Source organism: Equus asinus, chromosome 21 (assembly GCF_041296235.1).
Source record: "Equus asinus isolate D_3611 breed Donkey chromosome 21, EquAss-T2T_v2, whole genome shotgun sequence".
NCBI classification, from domain to species: Eukaryota; Metazoa; Chordata; class Mammalia; order Perissodactyla; family Equidae; genus Equus; species Equus asinus.
In genome coordinates, this window is record NC_091810.1 from 49,104,988 (window position 1) to 49,126,264 (window position 21,277).

The 21,277-nt window shown below is 54.0% G+C and overlaps 4 protein-coding genes across 12 annotated transcripts in view; 3 read left to right on the forward strand and 1 right to left on the reverse strand.

Moving 5' to 3' along the window:
• IP6K1 (inositol hexakisphosphate kinase 1) overlaps positions 1–4,348 on the forward strand; it is a 66,602-nt gene extending 62,254 nt beyond the window's left edge. For both annotated transcript variants that reach the window (XM_014840438.3, XM_014840437.3), the window contains exons 5-6: positions 176–351; positions 870–4,348. In XM_014840438.3, the coding sequence (XP_014695924.1) occupies positions 176–351; positions 870–1,403 (710 nt within the window). In that variant the 3' untranslated portion in view covers positions 1,404–4,348. The remainder of the gene's footprint in view (positions 1–175; positions 352–869) is intronic.
• A 274-nt stretch (positions 4,349–4,622) lies between these two features.
• On the forward strand, positions 4,623–7,192 carry GMPPB (GDP-mannose pyrophosphorylase B). Its single transcript, XM_014840436.3, has 9 exons — positions 4,623–5,071; positions 5,197–5,277; positions 5,368–5,416; positions 5,580–5,722; positions 5,936–6,094; positions 6,181–6,259; positions 6,335–6,462; positions 6,546–6,728; positions 6,811–7,192. Exons 1-9 carry the CDS (start codon positions 4,640–4,642, stop codon positions 6,940–6,942), a joined length of 1,386 nt encoding a protein of 461 aa, XP_014695922.3. The 5' UTR covers positions 4,623–4,639; the 3' UTR covers positions 6,943–7,192.
• The window catches only part of RNF123 (ring finger protein 123), a 35,292-nt gene continuing 21,178 nt past the window's right edge, over positions 7,164–21,277 (reverse strand). For 6 of the 8 annotated variants that reach the window (XM_070492892.1, XM_070492894.1, XM_070492895.1 and 3 more), the window contains 13 exons: positions 15,650–15,827; positions 14,751–14,825; positions 14,514–14,601; positions 14,333–14,420; positions 14,160–14,244; positions 12,683–12,822; positions 12,390–12,578; positions 12,226–12,301; positions 11,899–11,983; positions 8,050–8,192; positions 7,805–7,899; positions 7,590–7,675; positions 7,164–7,506 (listed from right to left, as the gene is read on the reverse strand). In XM_070492892.1, the coding sequence (XP_070348993.1) occupies positions 7,386–7,506; positions 7,590–7,675; positions 7,805–7,899; positions 8,050–8,192; positions 11,899–11,983; positions 12,226–12,301; positions 12,390–12,578; positions 12,683–12,822; positions 14,160–14,244; positions 14,333–14,420; positions 14,514–14,601; positions 14,751–14,825; positions 15,650–15,827 (1,449 nt within the window). In that variant the 3' untranslated portion in view covers positions 7,164–7,385. The remainder of the gene's footprint in view (positions 7,507–7,589; positions 7,676–7,804; positions 7,900–8,049; positions 8,193–11,898; positions 11,984–12,225; positions 12,302–12,389; positions 12,579–12,682; positions 12,823–14,159; positions 14,245–14,332; positions 14,421–14,513; positions 14,602–14,750; positions 14,826–15,649; positions 15,828–21,277) is intronic. The other 2 variants (XR_011496441.1, XR_011496442.1) reach the window with 1 other exon arrangement.
• On the forward strand, positions 8,949–11,538 carry AMIGO3 (adhesion molecule with Ig like domain 3). The gene has a single exon (XM_014840435.3). The coding sequence runs from the start codon at positions 8,949–8,951 to the stop codon at positions 10,479–10,481; it is 1,533 nt and encodes a 510-aa protein (XP_014695921.1). The 3' UTR covers positions 10,482–11,538.

Sequence of the window (21,277 nt, forward strand, 5' to 3'; positions counted from 1 at the left end):
AAAGTATTTTTAAAGAAATAATAAGCCAGTGGTATGAATCCACATTTGAGAGTTTGTGAGTTGAATATAGATTACATTAGATGAAAATGCCCCCTTTTATAGAAAAACTTGGTTGTGCCTTCCTGGCTAGGGCTGATTGTGAGTGTGGTTGTTACTCTCCTTGACTGTGGCCCAGAGTTCCTCCTGCTTGAGAATGTGGTACACCACTTCAAGTACCCCTGTGTGCTAGACCTGAAGATGGGCACCCGGCAGCATGGTGATGATGCATCAGCTGAGAAGGCGGCCCGGCAGATGAGGAAGTGTGAGCAGAGTACGTCAGCTACACTGGGTGTCCGAGTCTGTGGCATGCAGGTTAGTCGCCCCCGGTGAGAGCCTAGGTGCTGCTGTTCGCATGTTTTAGGTTGTACATGTACCTGCCTGCTACCCATGCCAAGTGTCCTCCTGGCCCACATTGGTCCAGATCTCCTCCAAGATGGTGAGTCCCCCACAGGGTGCTGAGTGCATCCTTATGTTCCCTGAGCCATCTTGTCCTTACCTGGTGACCTTGGTCTGGGCTCTAGCTGCAGAGCCACTGTGAGAACTTGTTGCTTTGACGCGGAAGTAAGACAAAATGTTCCTAGTTTGAGTCCAGCTAGGCCCCAGGGAAGCTTGGAGGAGAGCTCCAAACGTGATGGCAGAGAACCCGTAGGCTTGGTCTCTGTGCTCTCCTGCGTTACTGCAGGAAAACGTAGGGCGAACCCACTCTAGTTGTACAGGATGGAGCAGAAAAGCTCAGGTTGGTCAGAAATGCTTTCCAGACAGTGCTTCCAGGGCACTATGAGATATCAGGCCTCCCTGGTGCTCACCCTGTCTGTCTCCTGCGGTTTCAGGTGTACCAGCTGGACACAGGGCATTACCTCTGCAGGAACAAGTACTATGGCCGTGGGCTTTCCATCGAAGGCTTCCGCAATGCCCTCTATCAGTACCTGCACAACGGCCTGGACCTGCGGCGTGACCTTTTTGAGCCCATCCTGAGCAAACTGCAGGGCCTGAAAGCTGTGCTGGAGCGGCAGGCCTCCTACCGCTTCTACTCCAGTTCCCTGCTTGTCATCTATGATGGCAGGGAGTGCCGGGCTGAGTCCTACCTGGACCGCCGTTCTGAGATGCGTCTCAAGCACCTGGACACAGTTCTCCCTGAGGTGACATCACCCTGTGGCCCTAGCACCAGCCCCAGCAGCACCAGCCCTGAGGCGGGCCCCTCCTCTCCACCCAAGGTGGATGTCCGCATGATCGACTTTGCACACAGCACGTTCAAGGGCTTCCGGGATGACCCCACCGTGCATGACGGGCCGGACCGAGGCTATGTGTTTGGCCTGGAGAACCTCATCAGCATCATGGAACAGATGCGGGATGAGAACCAGTAGGCCCAGCTCTGGGCTCCCAGAACCCCTTCCTCTCTACCCGCAGGCAGGGACCATTGCTCTGAACTCGCCGTGAGGACACACAGACTTCCTTTTAAAGGGTTATATTTCTCTTTGGTGTAAACTAAAAGAAATGTTTTTAGCTGTAGCCTGGAATCCATATATATAAAGTGATGGAGGGCAGAACACACATCCTCTCAGCCAGGCTTCTTAGCTCTACAGCTTCTACTGCTGTGTCCAGGCTGACTTAGGAAGGAAGAGGTGCTCCTGGTGGGTTTGGCAGCAGGGACAGGGTGCCGTTGGACATTGGTTTCTCTTGCCTAGGTCTTTGGGGTCTGCGGATGCAGGGCCCTGCTGTTTGTGGGGTGAAGCCCTGGGCTGGCACAGGGCCCCTGCATGCCCACTCATCCCTCGTTCCTCAGAGGGATTGGGTGCCCATCTCTTGGGGGACTTTCTACTCTTGTGTTGTAGGTGTCAGCCAGCTCTTTAACAGGTGCCCTCAGGGCACCAGAGGGCCAACTGCACACAGCTGGACCCATCTTTCTCAGTTCTGACCTTGACATGAGGCTAGACTCACGAAGCTGGGCTGAAGCCAGCTTATGGCAGAGGGCAGGTCCTGGGATCCCCAGGCATTCTTTGGCATTTGAACCTGCTCCTCCTCCTGCCTGCATACCCCAGCCAGCCTTTCTCACCTAGGCGAGATTCCTTGCCTAAGAAGGTCACCCTCTTTTGCCCCACTGAAGAGGGCCCTGCTCTGTTTGCTGAGGAGATTCAATGTCCTAGTGGGCCTCAGGGCCTCTGGTGGCTCTGGCCCAGACAGTATTTGCAGTTCTTCTGCTGTGGGTGAGAGTCCTTTTCTTCTAGCTTGGGCAGCTGTGCTGCCTCTGGATGGGCTGCTCCTCCCAGGGCTCAAGGGCTGTGGTCCGCTCAGGGTCTCACCTTTCTCCAGGCCAAGCTCAAGGCAGCCGCCCATTATGAGGAGCTCCAGGCTTGTGAGGGAGAACTTTAAGCTTGTGTGCTCATGGGGACATTGTCTGGACCGTGGGTACAGGTGCCCAGATTCTGCTAATGAGAGCTTGTCTTATCAGTCCCGGGATCCATCAGTGTGTCCATTTGTCCATCTGCCAGCCTTGTCTCTTACGAGTCTTCTCCTGGGGAGTAGTCTTGTTCATTAGTCAATATTGACTTCCTTCATGCTTTCCTCAGCAAAATATTCTTTCCCATTTCTGAGGTGAGCTTTTGCCCCTGTGCCCTTCCTTAGCAGGTGCTACCTTTTAACAAAGAACTGGTAGCAAAATGAATTGTAGGAAGTGTTTCCCTGCTGGCCCAGCACCCTGTCTGTCAGCCTGGATTGTGGCCTCCCTCAGTGCTCAACACTGACAGTGGTACAGTGAAGGCCCAAGGGGCAACCTCTTCCTTTCCCATGGTTGTGGTAATTTTTGCTGCCAGTCCTTAATGGTACAGAGACCTGCCACTTGTAACATATGTGGCCAGGAGGTGATACTGCACTCACCTAGCCATTGCCAAGGTTAGTGCCCTCACCTCGAGCCTAAGGCCACTGTCATCATCATTTTTGGCATGTCCCTGTTTGGGCATTAAAGGTAAGCCTGCCAGCCTGTGTCTGTGAGAGGCCTTGGTAACTGATGGACTAATTTCCTGGTCCTTAGAGATGCAGCCTCACATATCTTAAATGGGCTCTTTGATGGATCCCATCTCTCTTGGCCCTTTGACCCTGATGCCAGTGGTGGGCAGGTTCCCATTCCTTGAGGCTGGGAGGGGCAGCTTGCCTGTTTGTGGTTGGTAATGACCATCTTCTCTCCTGTACCATCCTGTGGCTTCAGCCATAGGGGCAGTAACTTTTCATTAGTGTAGACAGACAGTCATTTCCTGGCAGGGCAGAGGCTAAGGCAAAGGGTCTGGGGCCACTCGGTACCTCCTTGATTGAACCTCTCGAGCCTGGGGATGTGCTGTGCTTCTTGAGTTCCTCTATTTTGGGAGCAGATGCTGGCCTGTTCTGCTCTTCATAGAGAGAGAGGCTGTACCCGCTTATATTCATTGTTTCCTGCCGCTAAAAAGAGCAGAAGGGCCTGGGATTTGCTGCTTCTCCCCCAGGACAGGTACCCACTTTTCAGTACTTTCGACACTTGGAGACCCAGCCCTGTTAGCTGGTGGGTGGTGGGCATGTGTGTGTGCACACGCTCTCTGCCACTACTCTTTCTCCCTGCTCTATGCCAGACAGTCCTGTCCCTCCCAGGCCCTGCCTTCCCAGCCCCAACTTGGGACCAAAGTGCAACGCGGGATCACGGGTTGGGGTGCTCAAGTGACCCCTCTCTATAGTGCTTCCCTGGGCCAAGTCAAACACCAGCCCCCTGGAGGGGTGGGACAGGCGGTGCTTAAAGAGGAAGGGGACCAGTGTAGCAACTTGCCAGGGACCCCAACCTGCCCTCACATTGGGGCCTGTGCACTGGGCATGGGGATTCCTCCTAAGGGGCCAACGGCCTGGGCTAGTTCAGTAGCCGCTGCTCACCTGCTCACACCTGGCCACGCGCACGCCCCGTAGATGCAGCTTGCTTTGAACTTTAAAGCTGTTCAATTTGGTTTTGTTTGTGTCGATTTAAAAAATGTTTGAGGAAAAAATTGGAGAACCCTGGGAAGGACCTGGTTCCTCTGCTTCTCTGGGAACTGTAAGGCCTCGCCTCCAGGAAACGCTCTCTGCTCCACTTTCCTGGAAGCTGCCTAAGCCTGTCCACGCCGCCCGAGGCCCACGCCCGGATACTCCACGTGGCTCCGGCTGCGTCTTGGCGCAGTTGCGTTCCCTCGGGACTTGCGTGCGGGGTAGGGGGGTGCTCGGGCCTCGTGCCGAGCCCACCCCTTTCTGTACACCCAGCGCTGCCCGCCCCGCTTGTGTCTGAGGTCGTGTACGTCAAAATAAAGCCGCTAGAAACTGAGGCGTGTCCGCGTCTTTGTGAAAACCCCCCGGCTTCCAGGAGACAGCTCCGCACCACGTCCCTCGGCCCCTTCCCTCTCCGCTGCTCCCGGGCCGGGCGGGGGCGGGGCCGGAAGCGGCTGTGCTGCCGCGGACCCGGGCACCGGGAGGGAAGCCAGCCTCGCCCTTGGCGCCAGTTCCGCCTTTGGATCCGCCAATGGCCGGCTGACTCGCTGGTCCCGGTGCTGGTCCCCATGGCGGCCCGGCGCGCTCGGACTCTCATTGGCTGCGTCTGCCGGAGCGCCGCGCCCCAATGCTCGGACGCCGGCGGCCGTGCCACGTACACGCCAGCCGATTGGCCCGCCCAGATTCACGTCACTGTCGGCCTGAGTTCAGGGCCAGCCGCCCTCCATCCGGCGTCGCGTACTGGTTTGTGGCGGCCTGGGATCCGGCGTTAGGGAAGACTGAGCGGACACGGCAGAGACAGAGCTGGTCAGTCTGGCAGGTGAAAGGCGCGGGGCCGGGCACGACTGCGGGAGTGCGCGGCGGGAGTCGGCCAGGCGGGCCGCAGACACCTCGGAGCCCGGGACTCATTCTCCAGCCGCCCGCCGGCGCGATGAAGGCACTGATCTTGGTGGGCGGCTATGGGACGCGCCTGCGGCCGCTGACGTTAAGCATCCCGAAGCCACTGGTGGACTTCTGCAATAAGCCCATCTTGCTGCACCAAGTGGAGGCGCTGGCCGCGGTAAGGCTCGGGGCGGGGTTGTGGTAGGACCTGGCAGGACGAGGGACTGCTAACGACTGGGGGTCGGGGACTCACGTGCCTTCCGGGTGAGCCCGCCTGTCGGCCCCCGCTGTTCTGTCCGACAGGCCGGCGTGGACCACGTGATTCTGGCCGTAAGCTACATGTCTCAGGTGCTGGAGAAGGAAATGAAGGCGCAGGAGCAAAGGGTGAGGCTCGGACTCGGCTCCCTTCCCTTGGTCCCCGCTCAACCTCCCACCCTGGTGGAGGAACCTGACCGGGGGGCTTCTCCCTTCCAGCTAGGAATCCGAATCTCCATGTCCCATGAAGAGGAGCCTTTGGGGACAGGTCAGTGGAGACAGTAAAGTGCTGTGGTGGGGCGGGGGGGGGGGGGTGCGGGGGGGTTGTTTAGGGCCAGGAAAGGGGTAGACCCACTCTGGATGGGGTCTGCTGTGCTTGGATCCAGGGGCTCAGACCCCCAGGAAGATAGTGACCTGTTTCCCTCCCCCAGCTGGGCCCCTGGCACTAGCTCGTGACCTGCTTTCTGAGACTGCAGACCCTTTCTTCGTCCTCAATAGTGATGTGATCTGTGATTTCCCCTTCCAAGCCATGGTGCAGTTCCACCGGCACCACGGCCAGGAAGGCTCCATCCTGGTAAGAGACCAGGTGTTTCTTCTCTGATACTCCCTCCTCCCATGCCCAGCCTCTCCCAACCCCCAGCCTTGAACTGCCCCCTTATGTTGTGGGTGCAGAGCTGTAGAGTAGCTGTCTTTAAGCCTTTGGGGCACAACCCCTGAGATTTAGGACAGCATTGCATATCAAGGCCCAGGAACACTGCACTAGGCCTGAGGTCCCCCCTGCACTCAGGTGACCAAAGTGGAGGAACCTTCTAAGTACGGTGTGGTGGTGTGTGAGGCTGATACAGGCCGCATTCACCGGTTTGTGGAGAAGCCGCAGGTGTTTGTGTCCAACAAGATCAATGCAGGCATGTACATCCTGAGCCCTGCAGTGCTGCGGCGCATCCAGGTGTGTAGAAGCCAGATGCTGGGTGGAGTGGGGTAGGGCAGGCCAACACGGCCGTGACCCTACTCACGAGCTGCCCAATCCCACAGCTGCAGCCTACGTCCATTGAGAAGGAGATCTTCCCTGTCATGGCCAAGGAGGGACAGCTATATGCCATGGAGCTGCAGGGTGAGGCAGGGAGGCCACAGGGTGGGGGGGTGGTCTGTGGCTGGGCTGAGCCCCCGATGCATTCCCTCTCTACAGGCTTCTGGATGGACATTGGGCAGCCCAAGGATTTCCTCACTGGAATGTGCCTCTTCCTACAGTCACTGCGACAGAAGCAGCCTGAGCAACTGTGCTCAGGCCCTGGCATTGTGGGCAACGTGCTGGTGGTGAGGCCCTGGCCCAACCCATCATTAATTCTCTCAGTTTTGGGGAAAATATGGCCCACTTGTATCTTCTCCACTGTCCTCAGGACCCAAGTGCCCGCATTGGCCAGAACTGCAGCATTGGTCCCAACGTGAGCCTGGGTCCTGGTGTGGTGGTGGAGGATGGTGTGTGTATCCGACGGTGCACAGTGCTGCGAGACGCCCACATTCGCTCCCACTCCTGGCTTGAGTCCTGCATTGTGGGCTGGCGCTGCCGTGTGGGCCAGTGGGTAAGCCTATGGGCTGGGCCATGTGGGGAGAGGGGCAGGGAATGTGCCTGCCTCATTGACAAGGCCTGCCCCCTCCCCCAAGGTGCGCATGGAGAATGTGACAGTGCTGGGTGAGGACGTCATAGTTAACGACGAGCTCTACCTCAATGGGGCCAGTGTCCTGCCCCACAAATCTATTGGCGAGTCGGTGCCGGAGCCTCGCATCATCATGTGAGGGTATGCCACGGGGCTGGGTAAGCCCTTATTTCTCCACTGACAAGGGGAGCACTGGCCTGACACATCGGAAGGCCCTGGACTCGTTGCCATTTGTCTGGGGAAGACTGGACGAGGCTGAAGCTGTTGGACACCTGCCTTCTCTTATGGACATAATCTGGCAGGATCTTGCTGGGCACCCCCACAAAGCCCACTCCCTCAAGAAGGGCCGGGCCAGGCCTGTATGGAATAATAATTTAATGCTCACTGTGGCCCTGACTGAAGGTCAAGCTCAGGCACAATTAGGGCATGGCTGGGCCCCCGCCAATGAGTTTACACACACGCAAGGAGGGTGGATGTGGTGGTGGTGGGGTGATAGGGGAACAGCAAGGGGAGCTCATAAATAGGGCCCAGTGTGGGCCTGGGTTTGAGGGTGGAGGCTCCTGCTGTGTGGGCTAGGCGGGCCTAGGTGGTTGAGGAAGTGGCACTCGCATTAGCTGCCTTGTCCCAGTCCTCTACAGACTCGATGGTGGCCTTGCAGAAGAAGCAATCCTTGTTGTTCATCAGGTGCTGGTTGATGCAGGCTCTACAACAGGGGAGGGGATGAGGATGGCCTGTGTATTTCTGCTGCTCCCCCCACAACCTCCTGTGGCCATGGGGCCCACTTACTTGCAGGACTTGTGGCCACAGGGCTGGAACACAGCAGAAATGGGGTGAGCGTAGCAGATGGGACAGAGGTCTTCTTCACTGGTGGGCTGCAGGGAGCAGAATGCAGGGTGGGCTGGGATTGGATGTCCAGACAAGTGGACATACACTATGCCTGTGTGGTGCGCACACAGTTGTGCTGAAGTGTATTTGGGTGCTGTGAACCTGGCCCCACTCACCAGGGAGGCAGCAGCTGCCTGGGCAGATGCAGAGGTCAGGTGTGCCAGCATCTGTTCCACTTGGGCCAGCTCCTCAACACTGATGTAATCTGTGTCTGGGGGGTGGTAGGAGGTGTCGGGCCAAATGTAGCCCTAGAGTCCAGTGCCTCTTGAGTGCTCCCAGCCTGGGAATTTGCTCTTCTTGGGACTCCTGACATGGCCCAGCCCCAAATCCCTCTTCCCTGACCCAGCCCTGCCCCACTCACAGCTCTGTAGCGAGAAGTGCTTCCGGTCAGGGGCAGGCAGGGCAGTACCAGGGGCAGAAGGCTCTGGCTGCCCCAAGAGATAGCATATAGAGCGGAGCTGGAAGCAAGGATCAGCCAGGAGCACTGATGTGGCTCTCTCTTTCCTAGGTGAGAGAGTGCAAGGTAGTCAGAAGGCTGGGGCCTGTCTGAAAGCTATTATTGGAGGGGTGGGGGTGGCATGCCAATCTAGCCCACTTGCATTATTGCCCCCTTCATCCCACCCCATCTCCCTGCTTCTTACCAACCTCCCCCCACCCCCAACAAGTCCTAAATCCCAGTAACAACCCACACCCGGAGTACCAGTTTAAGGGGGTTCAGAGGCGACACGAGAATATAAAGTCCACCTGCCTCCTAATAATATATTAACTTCAAAAAAACCAAAGAGCATCATTAGTACCTTAAAGGCGTACTTCTCAGGTTTCCCCTTCTCTTAGGGGAGATGTGCGCTACGGAAAGCCGCCGGGCAAGCGCAGGCCAAGGTATTGGGGCCGGACTCGCGCCCCCTCTGGCGGCCACGCGAGGCCCTTGATGGCTGGGGACGCGACTGCCCCGCCCCCTCCAACAGGAGCCAATGGGAGCCCAAGGCCCCGCCCTCTAAGCCCTCGCCTCGGGAGCGTATTTAGAAGCCAAGTGCCCAGGAAAGCTCTCGGAGAGAGCTGGGGAAGCCCGAGAAGGGAGTGGTGAGTGGAGCGCGGCTCTACTTCTCAACCGGGAACCGGGGAGAGAGTGCGGCCCCACATCTTGCCTTCTCGGCCGTCGGGCATTCAGCGCCACGCACGTCGAGCTAGAGCAGAAGTGGGTGAGTCCCGGAGCCGCGCCCGGCACAGAGCTGCCCTGTCCTGCCCGTGGCAGTCGCTGCCATGGCCTGGCTGGTGGCGCTGGGCGCACTGCTGTGCATGCTGCGCGTCGGGTTTGGCACCCTGGACTCCGAGGGCTTCCTGATCCCGGCGCCTCATAACTGCCCCTACAAATGTGTGTGCGCTGCCGACCTTCTGAGCTGCGCAGGCCTTGGGCTGCAGGACGTGCCGGCCGCGTTACCTGCCGCTGCTGCAGACCTCGACCTGAGCCACAACGCACTCCAGCGCCTGCGCCCCGGCTGGTTGGCGCCCCTCTCCCGGCTGCGCGCCCTGCGCCTAGGTCACAACGAGCTGGATATGCTAGGTCGCGGAGTCTTCACCAATGCCAGCGGCCTGCGGCTGCTCGATTTATCTTCTAACGCGCTGAGGGCGCTTGGCCGCCACGACCTCGATGGACTGGGGGCGCTGGAGATGCTGTTTCTGTTCAATAACCGCCTGGCGCACTTGGACGAGCATGCCTTCCGTGGCCTGGGCGCGCTCAGCCGGCTCTACCTGGGCTGCAACGAACTCGCGTCCTTCTCTTTCGACCACCTGCACGGTCTGGGCGCAACCCACCTACGTACTCTGGATCTCTCCTCCAACCGCCTGGGACGCATTCCCATACCTGACCTGGCTGCACTGCCGGCCTTTCTCAAGAATGGCCTTTACTTGCACAACAACCCTTTGCCCTGCGACTGCCGCCTCTATCACCTGCTACAGCGTTGGCATCAGCGGGGACTGACTGCTGTGAGCGACTTCGCACATGAGTACATGTGCCTGGCCTTCAAGGTACCCACATCCCGCGTGCGCTTCTTTGAGCATAGCCGCATCTTTGAGAACTGCTCAGCTGCCCTGGCTTGGGGCCTAGAGCGGCCTGAAGAGCAGCTGCATGTGCAGGTGGGTCGGTCGCTGAGGCTACACTGCAACACCAGTGCCCCGGCCTTGCGCATTGCCTGGGTCTCACCACAGCATGAACTGCTTGTGGCACCAGGATCCCGCAACGGGAGCATTGCAGTGTTGGCTGATGGCAGCTTGGCCATTGGCAACGTGCAGCCATGGCATGAGGGTGTCTTTGTGTGCCTGGCTACCGGGCCCCGTCTGCATCACAACCAGACACATGAGTACAATGTGAGTGTGCACTTCCCACACCCTGAGCCTGAGGCTTTCAACACAGGCTTCACCACGCTGCTGGGCTGTGCCGTGGGCCTGGTGCTCGTGCTGCTCTACCTGTTTGCACCACCCTGCCCTGGCTGCCGCCGCTGCTACCATCGCACCTGCTGCTGCTGCTGCCGCCGCTGGCCCCGAACACCCAGCCCACTCCAGGAACTGAGTGCACATTCCTCGGTACTCAGCACCACGCCACCTGATGCACCCAGCCGCAAGGCCAGCGTCCACAAGCATGTGGTCTTTCTGGAGCCAGGCAGGAGGAGCCTGAATGGTCGTGTGCAGCTGGCCATAGCTGAGGACTTTGATCTCTATAATCCCATGGGCCTGCGGTTCAAGACTGGGTCTGAGTCCGCTAGCTCCACAGGCTCTGAGGGTCTGGTGATGACCTAGGCTGCCCAGGGCCCCTACCCAGGCCATTGCCTGCCTGCTGCTTACCCTGCTCTCTGCTGCTGCCCAGAAAACTGCCAGATGCTGATGGGAAGCACTGGGCTTGGTCCCCCAGCCTCCTGTGTGAGCCTCAACCTAAACCACAGCAGCCCCACTCACCGATAGAGGGGTTGGGGTCCTCATCCTCTCTCCTGTTCCACCCCAGCAAAGAACCCAAAGGACCCAGGCCATAGAGGGCCTGCTTGTGCCTTCTTTCCTTGGGACCTCCTGGTGCCTAAATGTCCCATGAAGATTGGAACCAAGGCCCACCTGGAAGAGCCCTTGGATTAGAACCCCAGGTCCACCCTCAGGGGCTGAAGCAGCTATCAAGGAGTGGTGATGAAGAACTGAAGCATAAACACCTTTCCTTTTCCAGGGGGTAGGAAGAGAGTGGGCCCACAGGGTAAGAGGAAGAGAGGCCAGAAGAAGACCTAGCCCCTACCCCCAGGGTCGAAGGAGGAAACAAGCCCTCCCTCTGGTGAAATAGGACTCCCCATGCCCCAACATCCCACCTACTTCAAGCTTCACAACTCCAGGTAGAGTCTGGTGGGCAGGCATGAAGCAGCCAAGGCCCCTTAAGAGACCCTTGGAGCCTCACCAAGCCCTGGCCAGAGTGGCCTGCTCCCTCTGGCCAGGGGCATCATCCACAGGCCACTGTGAGGGCAAAGCCTCTCCCATGGGCTCACGAGACAGCAGTAAGGGGCACGATGGCCTGTGCCCACAGCTTTTCAGCAGTAAAAAGCCTGCTAAGCATGGCTGAGATGGGAAGGCCGAGCCGGAACTCACTGTCCCTTGAGGGTAGAAGCCTCTTAAGGGCTGGCACTGGTCTCAGTCTAATGGCTGAGGCAATGCCCTGGCTTCATATGTATCTCACCACTCCCACTGCAGGGAGGCAGGGAAGGGGGTCTTGGAACCCCTCCTGTGTCTGGGCTGAGCCGGGGGCCACCACAAGTGTCCTGGATTCAGCTGTCATGGAGTTTCTTAATAAAGGTAGTACATGCTCATTGCTGGAGCCTTTGCAGATGCAGGTAGCAGTGTGTGTGCTCAGCTCTTGATCCAGCAGTGCTGTTCTGAGACATCACAGAATGGTACCCTGCCCTACCAAGGTCTTGTTCCCCTGTCTGAGGTGTAGCCACAAGCCAGTGGCTCTGACTGTGGGCCAGGGCACCCTGTTCTGCTGGGGTCCCTGATTCTCCTACTCAGAGCTGCTGCTGCCACCTATTTAGGCAGTTGATACCTCGCTGCCTTCCCTCTGCTTCAAAACCTGATACTGAGGTCCATTTCAGAGATAAGGAAACTGAGCTTCAGGGAGGCCCTACCCAGCTCCCTCCCCATCAGACACGCTCAGGTCCCACAGGGGCCCACAGTCCCTAACACTCACCCTGAGGCTGGGCCATGCACCAGGAGCTGCACCAGGATGCCTGTCACTGCCACTAGAATAGGGTAGTGGTCAACGCTCTCCAAGCCTAAGAGGAAGGGAGTAAGGGGATGAGCTACCCACGTGCTCCTGCTGCAAGGGCTCCAGACCTGCCTGGCTGACGCCACCCACCCCTCCCATTGTCCTCTCCACAGAAGGGAGAACTAAGGTTGGGGAGAACCAAGCCTGGTTGTCCCAGTGCAGAATGGAGAATCAGGGCATTGCTGCTCCTGGCAGGGGAACCAAGGCCTGTGCTGTAGCATGTTGGGTGCAGGGCATCTAGGTCCTTACCAGGCAGCCGCAGGCTGACCACGCGGTCAAATAGGTTCCTCTCAGCCGTCACCCGATTCAGCACTTGGTTCAGCAGCTGTGAGGGCAGGAGCCCTTTGGTGGGTGGGTGGGCTCATGGTTGGGGCATCCCCAGGGTTCCACCCTCTTTGCCCAGATGAACACACCTGTGCCAGACGCTGCAGCAACATCTCAGAGGTAGGCCGGGCCCAGTCAAGGAATATCTCAGGCACCAGTGTGATGGTCATCTCCAAGACGCGCAGCAGGCTGACTGAGAGGTCAAAGCAGGTGGCACATACCTTGAGCTGCCGGCTGTCCACAAAATTCCGCTCCAGGCGTTCAGCAGCCTGTTGTATCTGAGCCACCAACAAGGCAGGTAGCAGTCAGTGGCCTGGCCACACTGCAGATCATGCCTTGTCCTCTGGAACACCTTGGCCCACAAGGTCCCACCATGACCCACCTCCTGGATCATGCCGATGAACTCAGAGAAGGCCCAGTTGAGCTGGTTGAGGACGCTGTTGAGGAAGCTGGGGGCCACGTCAGGACCCTGCCGCAGCAGGTCTGCCATGTGCTGCTGCAGCAGGGTGGAAGGGCACGGCTCTGCAGGGGCATGGGGAGGTGGCATCACTGGGGACTCCAGCCCACGGCCCCCACCTGTCTGCCTCTGTCCTCACTCATTGGGCCATTGGTATAAGGGAATGCTCAGGTCATGAAGCCAGGGTGACAGGGTACAGTACTCCCTGGAGATTAGAGCCTAATCTGTCCCCTCCTGCTGCTGGGCAACCCACAGGCTGCAGTTGTTTCCAGCCCCACACCATCCACCTTAAGCCTAGAGCAGCCCCCCAGCCCCAGCCTGACCCCCAGCAAGTTCTTAGTCACATGCCCTTCATGGAGGGATAGACCTAGACAGGGCCGCCTAGACCCCTCCTCACTCATATCAAGGCCAGCTTCCCCAAGAGCCTACTCTGAGCCCTGCTGTCCTCTAATGTCCTCTGCTGTCCTTGGCTTGGCCTTGGCATATGGCCGAGGTGGTGGTGGGTGCCAAGTCTCCGTTGACAAGCAGCAGTAACCAGAGCCTTCAGCTGCAGCTGGGCTGGGCATACCTCCCCTCACCCCGCCCCATGCAAATCAATAGTTCCCACAGCAGCAGGATGTGTATCTGGCCCCACTGCTGCTCTCTATTTGCAGCTCAGTTTCACCCTGGAGGCAGGACCAAAACAACTGGCAAGGACTTGCCATGTAACTTTGCATAAGGCACTTGGCTTCTGGGGACCCCTTCAGGCCAAAACACTGCCCACAGGGCAGAAACACAACATGTGAGCCAAGGAGAGCCACCATGTGGGGTGGCAGGCAGATCCTGCAAGATGGACAGCCTAGGATCCTGGGCTGGGCCTAAGTGTAGGTACTCAGGCTCACAGGGCTTTGCTGGACAACGGTCCCAGGAGAGAGTGCAGCCTCTGCTCTCAACCAAATGCCCTTTCCTCCAGGAAGCCCTATGGACACCCTGTGGGGCCCTGGCCAACCCCCAGTCTATGCCCCAGCCTTGACTCAGGTATTAAAGGTGTGGCACCAGCAGATGGCGATGAAGGGGCAGAAAATGGGACAAGGCTGGAGGTAGGGAGCTGGCTCAGAGAGCAAGGGACAGGGTCTTTACTCTGCCTAATCTGCCAGCAGCCTGAGAAGATGCTGCCCCTTTTCACTGTGACCAATGCACCACATTCAGTCCCAAAGGGCACATGTTGGACTAGGGAGCAAGGGCAAGTAGTCCCAGAGTGTCCTTGGACTGGGAGGAAGCAGGGAAATGAGAACCCCAGAGGACATATAGGAAGTTTGGGGCCCAACATGAGTCCTGGAGAGGGGCTGGAAGAAGTGGGAAAGTCTGAAAGAACCCAAGAGCAGTGGGCAAGAGCCATCAGCCTGTCCAACCTGATACTCACTCTGAAGGCTGGGCAAATTGGCATCCTCAGGTTTGGTTTTCAGCAGGTGTGGCAGCCGTGTATAGCGGTACCCAAACCCACAGCCCTGAGAATGGGGTCGGTGGGAGGTCAGTAGGGCAGGGCAACCCTTCCCTCTAACCAGCCACAGCCACTTCCCCTCCAGCCAAGCTTACCCTCCAGAGCCGCACCAGGATCCAGTTGGTCTGGGCCCAGGGCCGCTGCTCATAGGGAGCCAGGAGGCTCCTCACCATGGCAATGCGCCTGTGAGGGCGAGGGGTGGTGGGAACAGGGTGAGGCTGGGCACTGTGCTGTGCAGGGCAGGGTGTGTGCCCCCTACCCTGGCCCCCCACTCACTGTTCCTCAGGGATCCGCTCCACAGCTCGCAGGGAGTGTGGGTAGCACACGTAGCTGGCCAGGGCCTGCATTAGTGAGTCACGGATGTCTGCTGGGACAGGCCATAGCTTAGCAGGTGCCTGGCATGAGCCCTGGCCCCCATGCCTCCCACCCAGCTGGCCAGCATGCTGTGCAGAAAATGGCCAGCCAGAGGTGCCATCCCATCCCCATCCCCGAGCCCTCTGTAGGTCACCATACCAGTGCCCACGATGCGTGTGTCAGCAAAGTGTTTGGCAAGGATGGCGGCCAGGCGGGTCAGGGTCTCTTCATAGCCTGCAGGGTAGGTTTGTAGAGGCTGTTGGCTAGGAGTGGGGGCTCCAAAGCTGGCTCCAAGGGTCAGTCTGGGCCCAAGCTGGCATCTGGGGACTTCGGACCCAGCATTCACTGACAGTTGGTGAGAGGCTAGGGCACAGACTCACTGTGGGGGTTGGATAGGTCCTAGGGGGAGGACAGGTCCTGGCAAGAGTCCTGACTGGGCTCAAACCCATCTCAGCACACACACTTGTTGGCTTATCAGTCAAAGCCCCTTGGACACCCACAGTTCCACCTCTGAGGACAAAGTCTGCACCTAGGCCTGGGGTGGGGCAGGAGGCAGGCCAGGGACCTGAACGTCTACAGCCTGATCCAGACAGAAACCACCAAGCCCCGGTTGGAATCAGTGGTCAGCAAGAAGCCCTGGCTCCTAGGTGGACCCCCAGCAGGGTCCCAGCCCTTGCTGTGATCTACGAAGACAAAACACTGCGCCTGCACGGGATGCCACACTCTGTGGCCAGTGCCAGCATGGCAGGGTGAGAGGCCAGATGGCTCCTAGACCACAGTGGCACCAAGAAGGAGATGAAAACCAAGGCGGTTCCCCACCCCCGTACTTCATTTTGTTTGTTTCTCTCCCAGTACCAGGGAGGAGCTGTTGGCTCTGTGGCTATTGGTACCAGGGCAAGGCTTTTAGAAATGCTTGTTTGATACAGGGCAGAGCAGAGCAGGAGCTGCCTACTCTCCTCCCAACATGGACGTGTGCTGCTGGGCCAGGAAGGCTCAGAACAGGGCTCACACCAAAGGCATCCTTTTCTGTCCCCTCCCAGCTTAAATGGCCCTGTCACCTGGGAGCTCCTCCATGCTGTGCACAGGGCCAAAGTAATTCTTGAGAGCGCTGTAGCTATTGATGGCCACGCTCAGGTAGAATTCAGGCATGAAGGCAAAGAGAGAACCTGTGCGGTCACCATGCTCGATGGTCCGCAGGCAGACGCGCAGCAGCCAGTAGATGTCCAGCATCTTCTCCTGCGGAAGGCACACAGGGTGCTACTGGGCTGCTCATGGGAAGGGTCACAAGGGGCAGGGCCCGATTTGGGGCCTAGGAATGGCCTCCCAGGAATAAGACATGAAAACTGAGAATTGGATTCCAGGAAGCAGGAGCAGTGGCTCAGGCAGGGGCGATCAAGCACTCAGCAGGCAATGGCACACCCAGCCAGGAGAGGGCAACACCTCTCTGGTTTACATTTTTTAAAGGTACAAGACGTTTTGAGTGAGAGGGTGCCATGTGACCAGCAGTCTGTGTTGGAACACTGCCCAGTGCAGAAGGGGCTGAAGGGGCAAGTGGGGACAGGGCCGTGAGGAAGCTCCAGCCTTGTCTAGGTCCAAGACAGCAGACAAAGGGACTGGATGGCCAGGAATGGGAATGCACTGATGGGCTATGGGGGCAAGGGAATGGTTGCACCAAGAATGGGGCCCACATTTCTGGAGGGGAAGGAGCCTCCGCCAAGTCAGAAATACTGGAGGAGAAGCAGGCCTGGTGAAGCACAGAGGGGATGCTGCTTAGGATGTGTGGAGGATAAGGTACCTAGAGATGCCCCCAAAGCAGTGGTATTGAGGAGGCAGGTAGAAATCTGGTCTGGAGCTCAAAGGAGAAAGTAGTGGGAAGGCAGGAAGCAGCATGACTGCTGGTGGAACAGAGGCCACAGAGAGCAGACAAAACCTGCCAAGGGCCCTGTTCCCCACAGTATGGTTTTCAGATAGTCTGTCAGGATTCCACAAAGGGGCCCAGGAGGAGTCACTGACCAGAATGAGGCCCCAGGCCCCAGCCCAGACCCAGAGTACTCATATCTCTTGGAGTGGAGCTGGAGCATCTGGACTTTGCACCAGCTCTCTGATGTGCTCTCCAACCTGAGAACCCGAGGCGAAGATGTCAGACGGTGGGCCTGGGCCTGGCAGCACTTGTGGGCAGTGAGCCAGGTCTGCTGGGAGACTGTTGCCACAGAAGACCAGAGAAGACCGAGTCTGAGGAGGGGATGGCAATGACATTGATGCAGCCAAGAGGTCACTGTAATGGGGGTGGAGGTGTGTCCACAAAGGTGGTTGTGGGGAGCTTGACAGAGATCTTGCAGGACTATTTCAGAGAAGTGGAGGAGCCTGTGCTGGGCCAAGGGTGAAGTGGAGATGAGGAAGCTAAGACACAGAGAAGGAAGGAGATAGTGGTAGCTGTAAGCAGATATAGAGTCACGGAAAGGCATCATGGGCTTTTTCCTTTACTAATGGGAGAAACTGAATGAGAAGGAGGCAGGAGTGTGAGCACTGAAGATGCAGAAGAAAGAAGGCAGTTCAACAAAATAATGGCTATCTTATGAAAAGCCCACAACTAGCACCATACTTAATGTGAAAGACTGAAAGCTTTTGCTCTAAGCTCAGGAACAAGACAAGGATGCCAGCTTTTGCCACTTCTATTCAACATAGTACTAGAAGTCTTAGCCAGAGCAATTCTTAGCTAGGCAAAAAAAAAGAAGCAAAAGGTATCCAAATTGGAAAGGAGGGAGTAAAATGATTGCTGTTCACAGATGACCTAGTCTTAGATATAGAAAACCCTAAAAATTCCACAAAAAAACTTTTAGAACTAACGAATGAATTCAGGAAATTCACGGGACACAGCATCAACACACAAAAATCAATTGTGTTTCTACATACTAGCAATGAATAATTCAAAAAGGAAATCAAGAAAATAATTCCATTTACATTAGCATCAAAAAGAACTAAATAGGTGTGAATTTAACCAAGGAGGAAAAAGACTTGTACATATACTGAAAACTACAAAATGTTGCCAAAAGAAATTTAAAAAGGCACAAATTAATGGAAAGACATGTCATGTTCACGGACTGGAAGACTTAACATTGTCAGGATGTCAGTACACCCAAAGCAAGCTATGGACTTAATGCAATTCCCATCAGAATCCAAATGGTGCTTTTTGCAAAAATAGAAAAATCGATCCTAAAATTCATAAGGAATCTCAAGGGACCCCAAACAGCCAAAACAACCTTGAAATAGAACAAAGTTGGAGATCTCATACTCTTGATTTAAAAACTTATTGCGAAGCTACAATAATCAAAACAGTGTGGTACTGGCATAAAGACAGAAATATAGATCAACGGAATAGAATTGAGAGCCCAGAAAGAAAACCTTGCATACATGGTCAAATGACTTTTGACAAGGATGCCAAGACCATTCAATGGGGAAAAGACAGTCTTTTCAACAAATGGTGCTGGGAAAACTGAATATCCACATGCAGAAGAATTAAATTGACCCTTACCTCACAACATACACAAAAATTAACTCAAAATGGATTGAAGATCCAAACTTAAGAGCTAAAACTATAAAACTCTTAGAAGAAAACAGGTGAAAAGTTTCATGACCTTGGATTTGATGACGATTTCTTGGAAATGACAAAAGCACAGGCAAGAAAAGAGAAAATAGATAAACTGGACTACATCAAAATTAGAAACCGTGCATCAAAGGACACAATCAACAGAGTAAAAAGGCAACCCACAGAATGGGAGAAAATATTTATAAATCATAATCTGATAAGGGGTTAAGAGCTGGAATATATAAAGAACTCCTACAACAAACAAACAATCCAATTGGGCTTGGACTTGAAAATGGGCAAATAGACATTTCTCCAAAGAAGGTACACGAATGATCAATAAGCACATGAAAAGATGCTGGACATCACTAATCATCAGGGAAATGCAAATCAAAACCAAAATCAAGAATGAGATAGCAAGGGCCAGCTCAGTGGCGCAGTGGTTAAGTTCACACATTCTGCTTCAGTGGCCCAGGGTTCACCAGTTCAGATCCCGGGTGCAGACATGGCACCACTTGTCAAGCCATGCTGTGGTAGGCGTTCCACATATAAAGTAGAGGAAGATGGGCATGGATGTTAGCTCCGGGCCAGTCTTCCTCAGCAAAAAGAGGAGGATTGGCAGTAGTTAGCTCAGGGCTAATCTTCCTCAAAAAAACCACTAGTAAGGGCAGCAAGGCAGAAGAAAATAACCTACAAAGGAACGCCTATCAGGCTTTCAGTGGATTTCTCTACAGAAACCTTACAGACCAGGAAAGACTGGAATGACATATTCAAATCTTTGAAGGACAAAAACTTTCAGCCAAGAATACTCTACCCAGCGAAAATATTCTTCAGATATGATAGAGAAATAAAAACTTCCCCAGATAAACAAAAGCTAAGGGAGTTCATAGCCACGAGATGCGCTCCCCCCCCTCCCCAAGAAATCCTCAAGAAGGCCCTTACACCTGAAAAAAAAAAAAAAGGGAAACAGGGGTTACAAAGCATGGAGTAAGGAGAGAAATAGGTAGACAAAATCAGAAAATTGTAGCTATACATCAGAACAGATTAGCAAATACTCAAGAACAGCACTAAAGATAAAGGGAAGGAAAACACCAAAAACAAAGATAAACTTCTCATTTTAATCACAAACTCACAACACAAGATGGAATAAGATGTGAGAAAAACAACTTAGGAAGGAAAGAGGAAAGGGACTGAATCAGTTTAGTCTAAGGAAATAAGAGGCCATCAGAAAATGGACTATCTTATCCACGAGAATTTGAATACAAACCTCATGGTAACCACTAAACAAAAAATCAGAACAGAGACACAAATAATAAATAAGGAGAAAACAAAGAAACACAACATAAAAAACTACATAACTCAATTGGTAGACCAAAATACATAGGACAAGAAACAAAAGAAATGCAGGAGAACCAGAAAACGAGTGATAAAATGGCAGCTGTAAGCCCTCATACACTGATAATCACCCTAAACGTAAATGGATTGAATTCTCCAATAAAAAGACACATAGTGGCAAGATGGATTAAAGAACAAGACCCAGCAATATGCTGCCTCCAGGAAACACATCTCAGCTCCATGACAAACACAGGCTCAGACTGAAGGGATAGAAGATGATACTCCAAGCTAACGGCAAACAAAAGAAAGCAGGTGTTGCAACACTTATATCAGACAAAGTAAGCTTCAAGATAAGACAGGTAAAGAGAGACAAAGAGGGGCAGTACATAATGATCAAAGGGATATTCCATCAAGAAGACATAACACTTAATAATATCTATGCACCCAACATAGGAGCACGAAGGTGCATAAAGCAACTATTAACAAACCTAAAAGAAGATATTAATAATAACACAATAATAGTAGGGGACCTCAACATGCCACTCATATCAATGGATAGATCATCCAGACAGAAAATCAACAAGGAAACAATGGAATTAAATGAAAAGCTAGACCAGTTGGACTTAATAGACATATATAGAACATTCCATCCCAAAACACCAGAATACACATTCTTCTCAAGTGTATACGGAACACTCTCAAGGATAGACCATACGTTGGGAAACAAGGCAGGCCTCAATAAATTTAAGAAGACTGAAATAATAACAAGCATCTTCTCCAATCACAATGCTATGAAGCTAGAAATTAATTACAAGAAAAAAGCTGAGAAAGGGACAAAGATGTGGAGACTAAACAACATGCTATTGAACAACCAATGGATCATTGAAGAAATTAAAGAAGAAATCAAAAAATATCTGGAGACAAATGAAAATTAAAACATACCATACCGACTCATATGGGATGCAGCAAATTAAGAGGGAAATCCATCACAATACAGGCTCACCTTTACAAGCAAGAAAAATCCCAAATAAGCAATCTCAAACTACACCTAACTGAATTAGAAAAAGAAGAACAGACAAAGCCTGTAGTCAGCAGAAGGAGAGAACTAATAAAAAATCAGAGCAGAAATAAATGCAACTGAAACAAAAAAGGCAGTAGAAGGGATCAATGAAACAAAGGGCTGGTTCTCTGAAAAGATAAACAAAATTGACAAACCCCTAGCCAGACTTACAAAGAAAAAAAAGAGACAAAGCTCAGATAAATAAAATTAGAAATGAAAGAGGAGAAATAACAAGAGATACCACAGAAATACAACAGATTATAAGAGAATACTACAAAAAGCTATAAACCAACAAAATGGACAATCTAGAGGAGCTGGATAAATTCTCAGACTCTTACAATCTCCCAAAGCTGAATCAAGAAGAAATAGATAATCTGAATAGATCAATCACAAGTAAAGAGATTGAAACAGTAATCAAAAGCACATCCCCAAAAATAAAAGCCCAGGACCAGATGGCTTCCCTGGAGAATTCTACCAAACTTTCAGACAGGATTTAACACCTATCCTTCTCAAGCTATTCCAAAAAACAAGGGAAGATAGAACATTTCCTAACACATTCTACAAGGCCAACATCACTCTGATACCAAAGCCTGAAAAGGACAACACAAAAAAAGAAAACTACAGGCCAATATTGCTGATGAACATAGATGCAAAAATCCTCAACAAAATATTGGCAACCTGAATAATACAGCAACACATCAAAAAGAT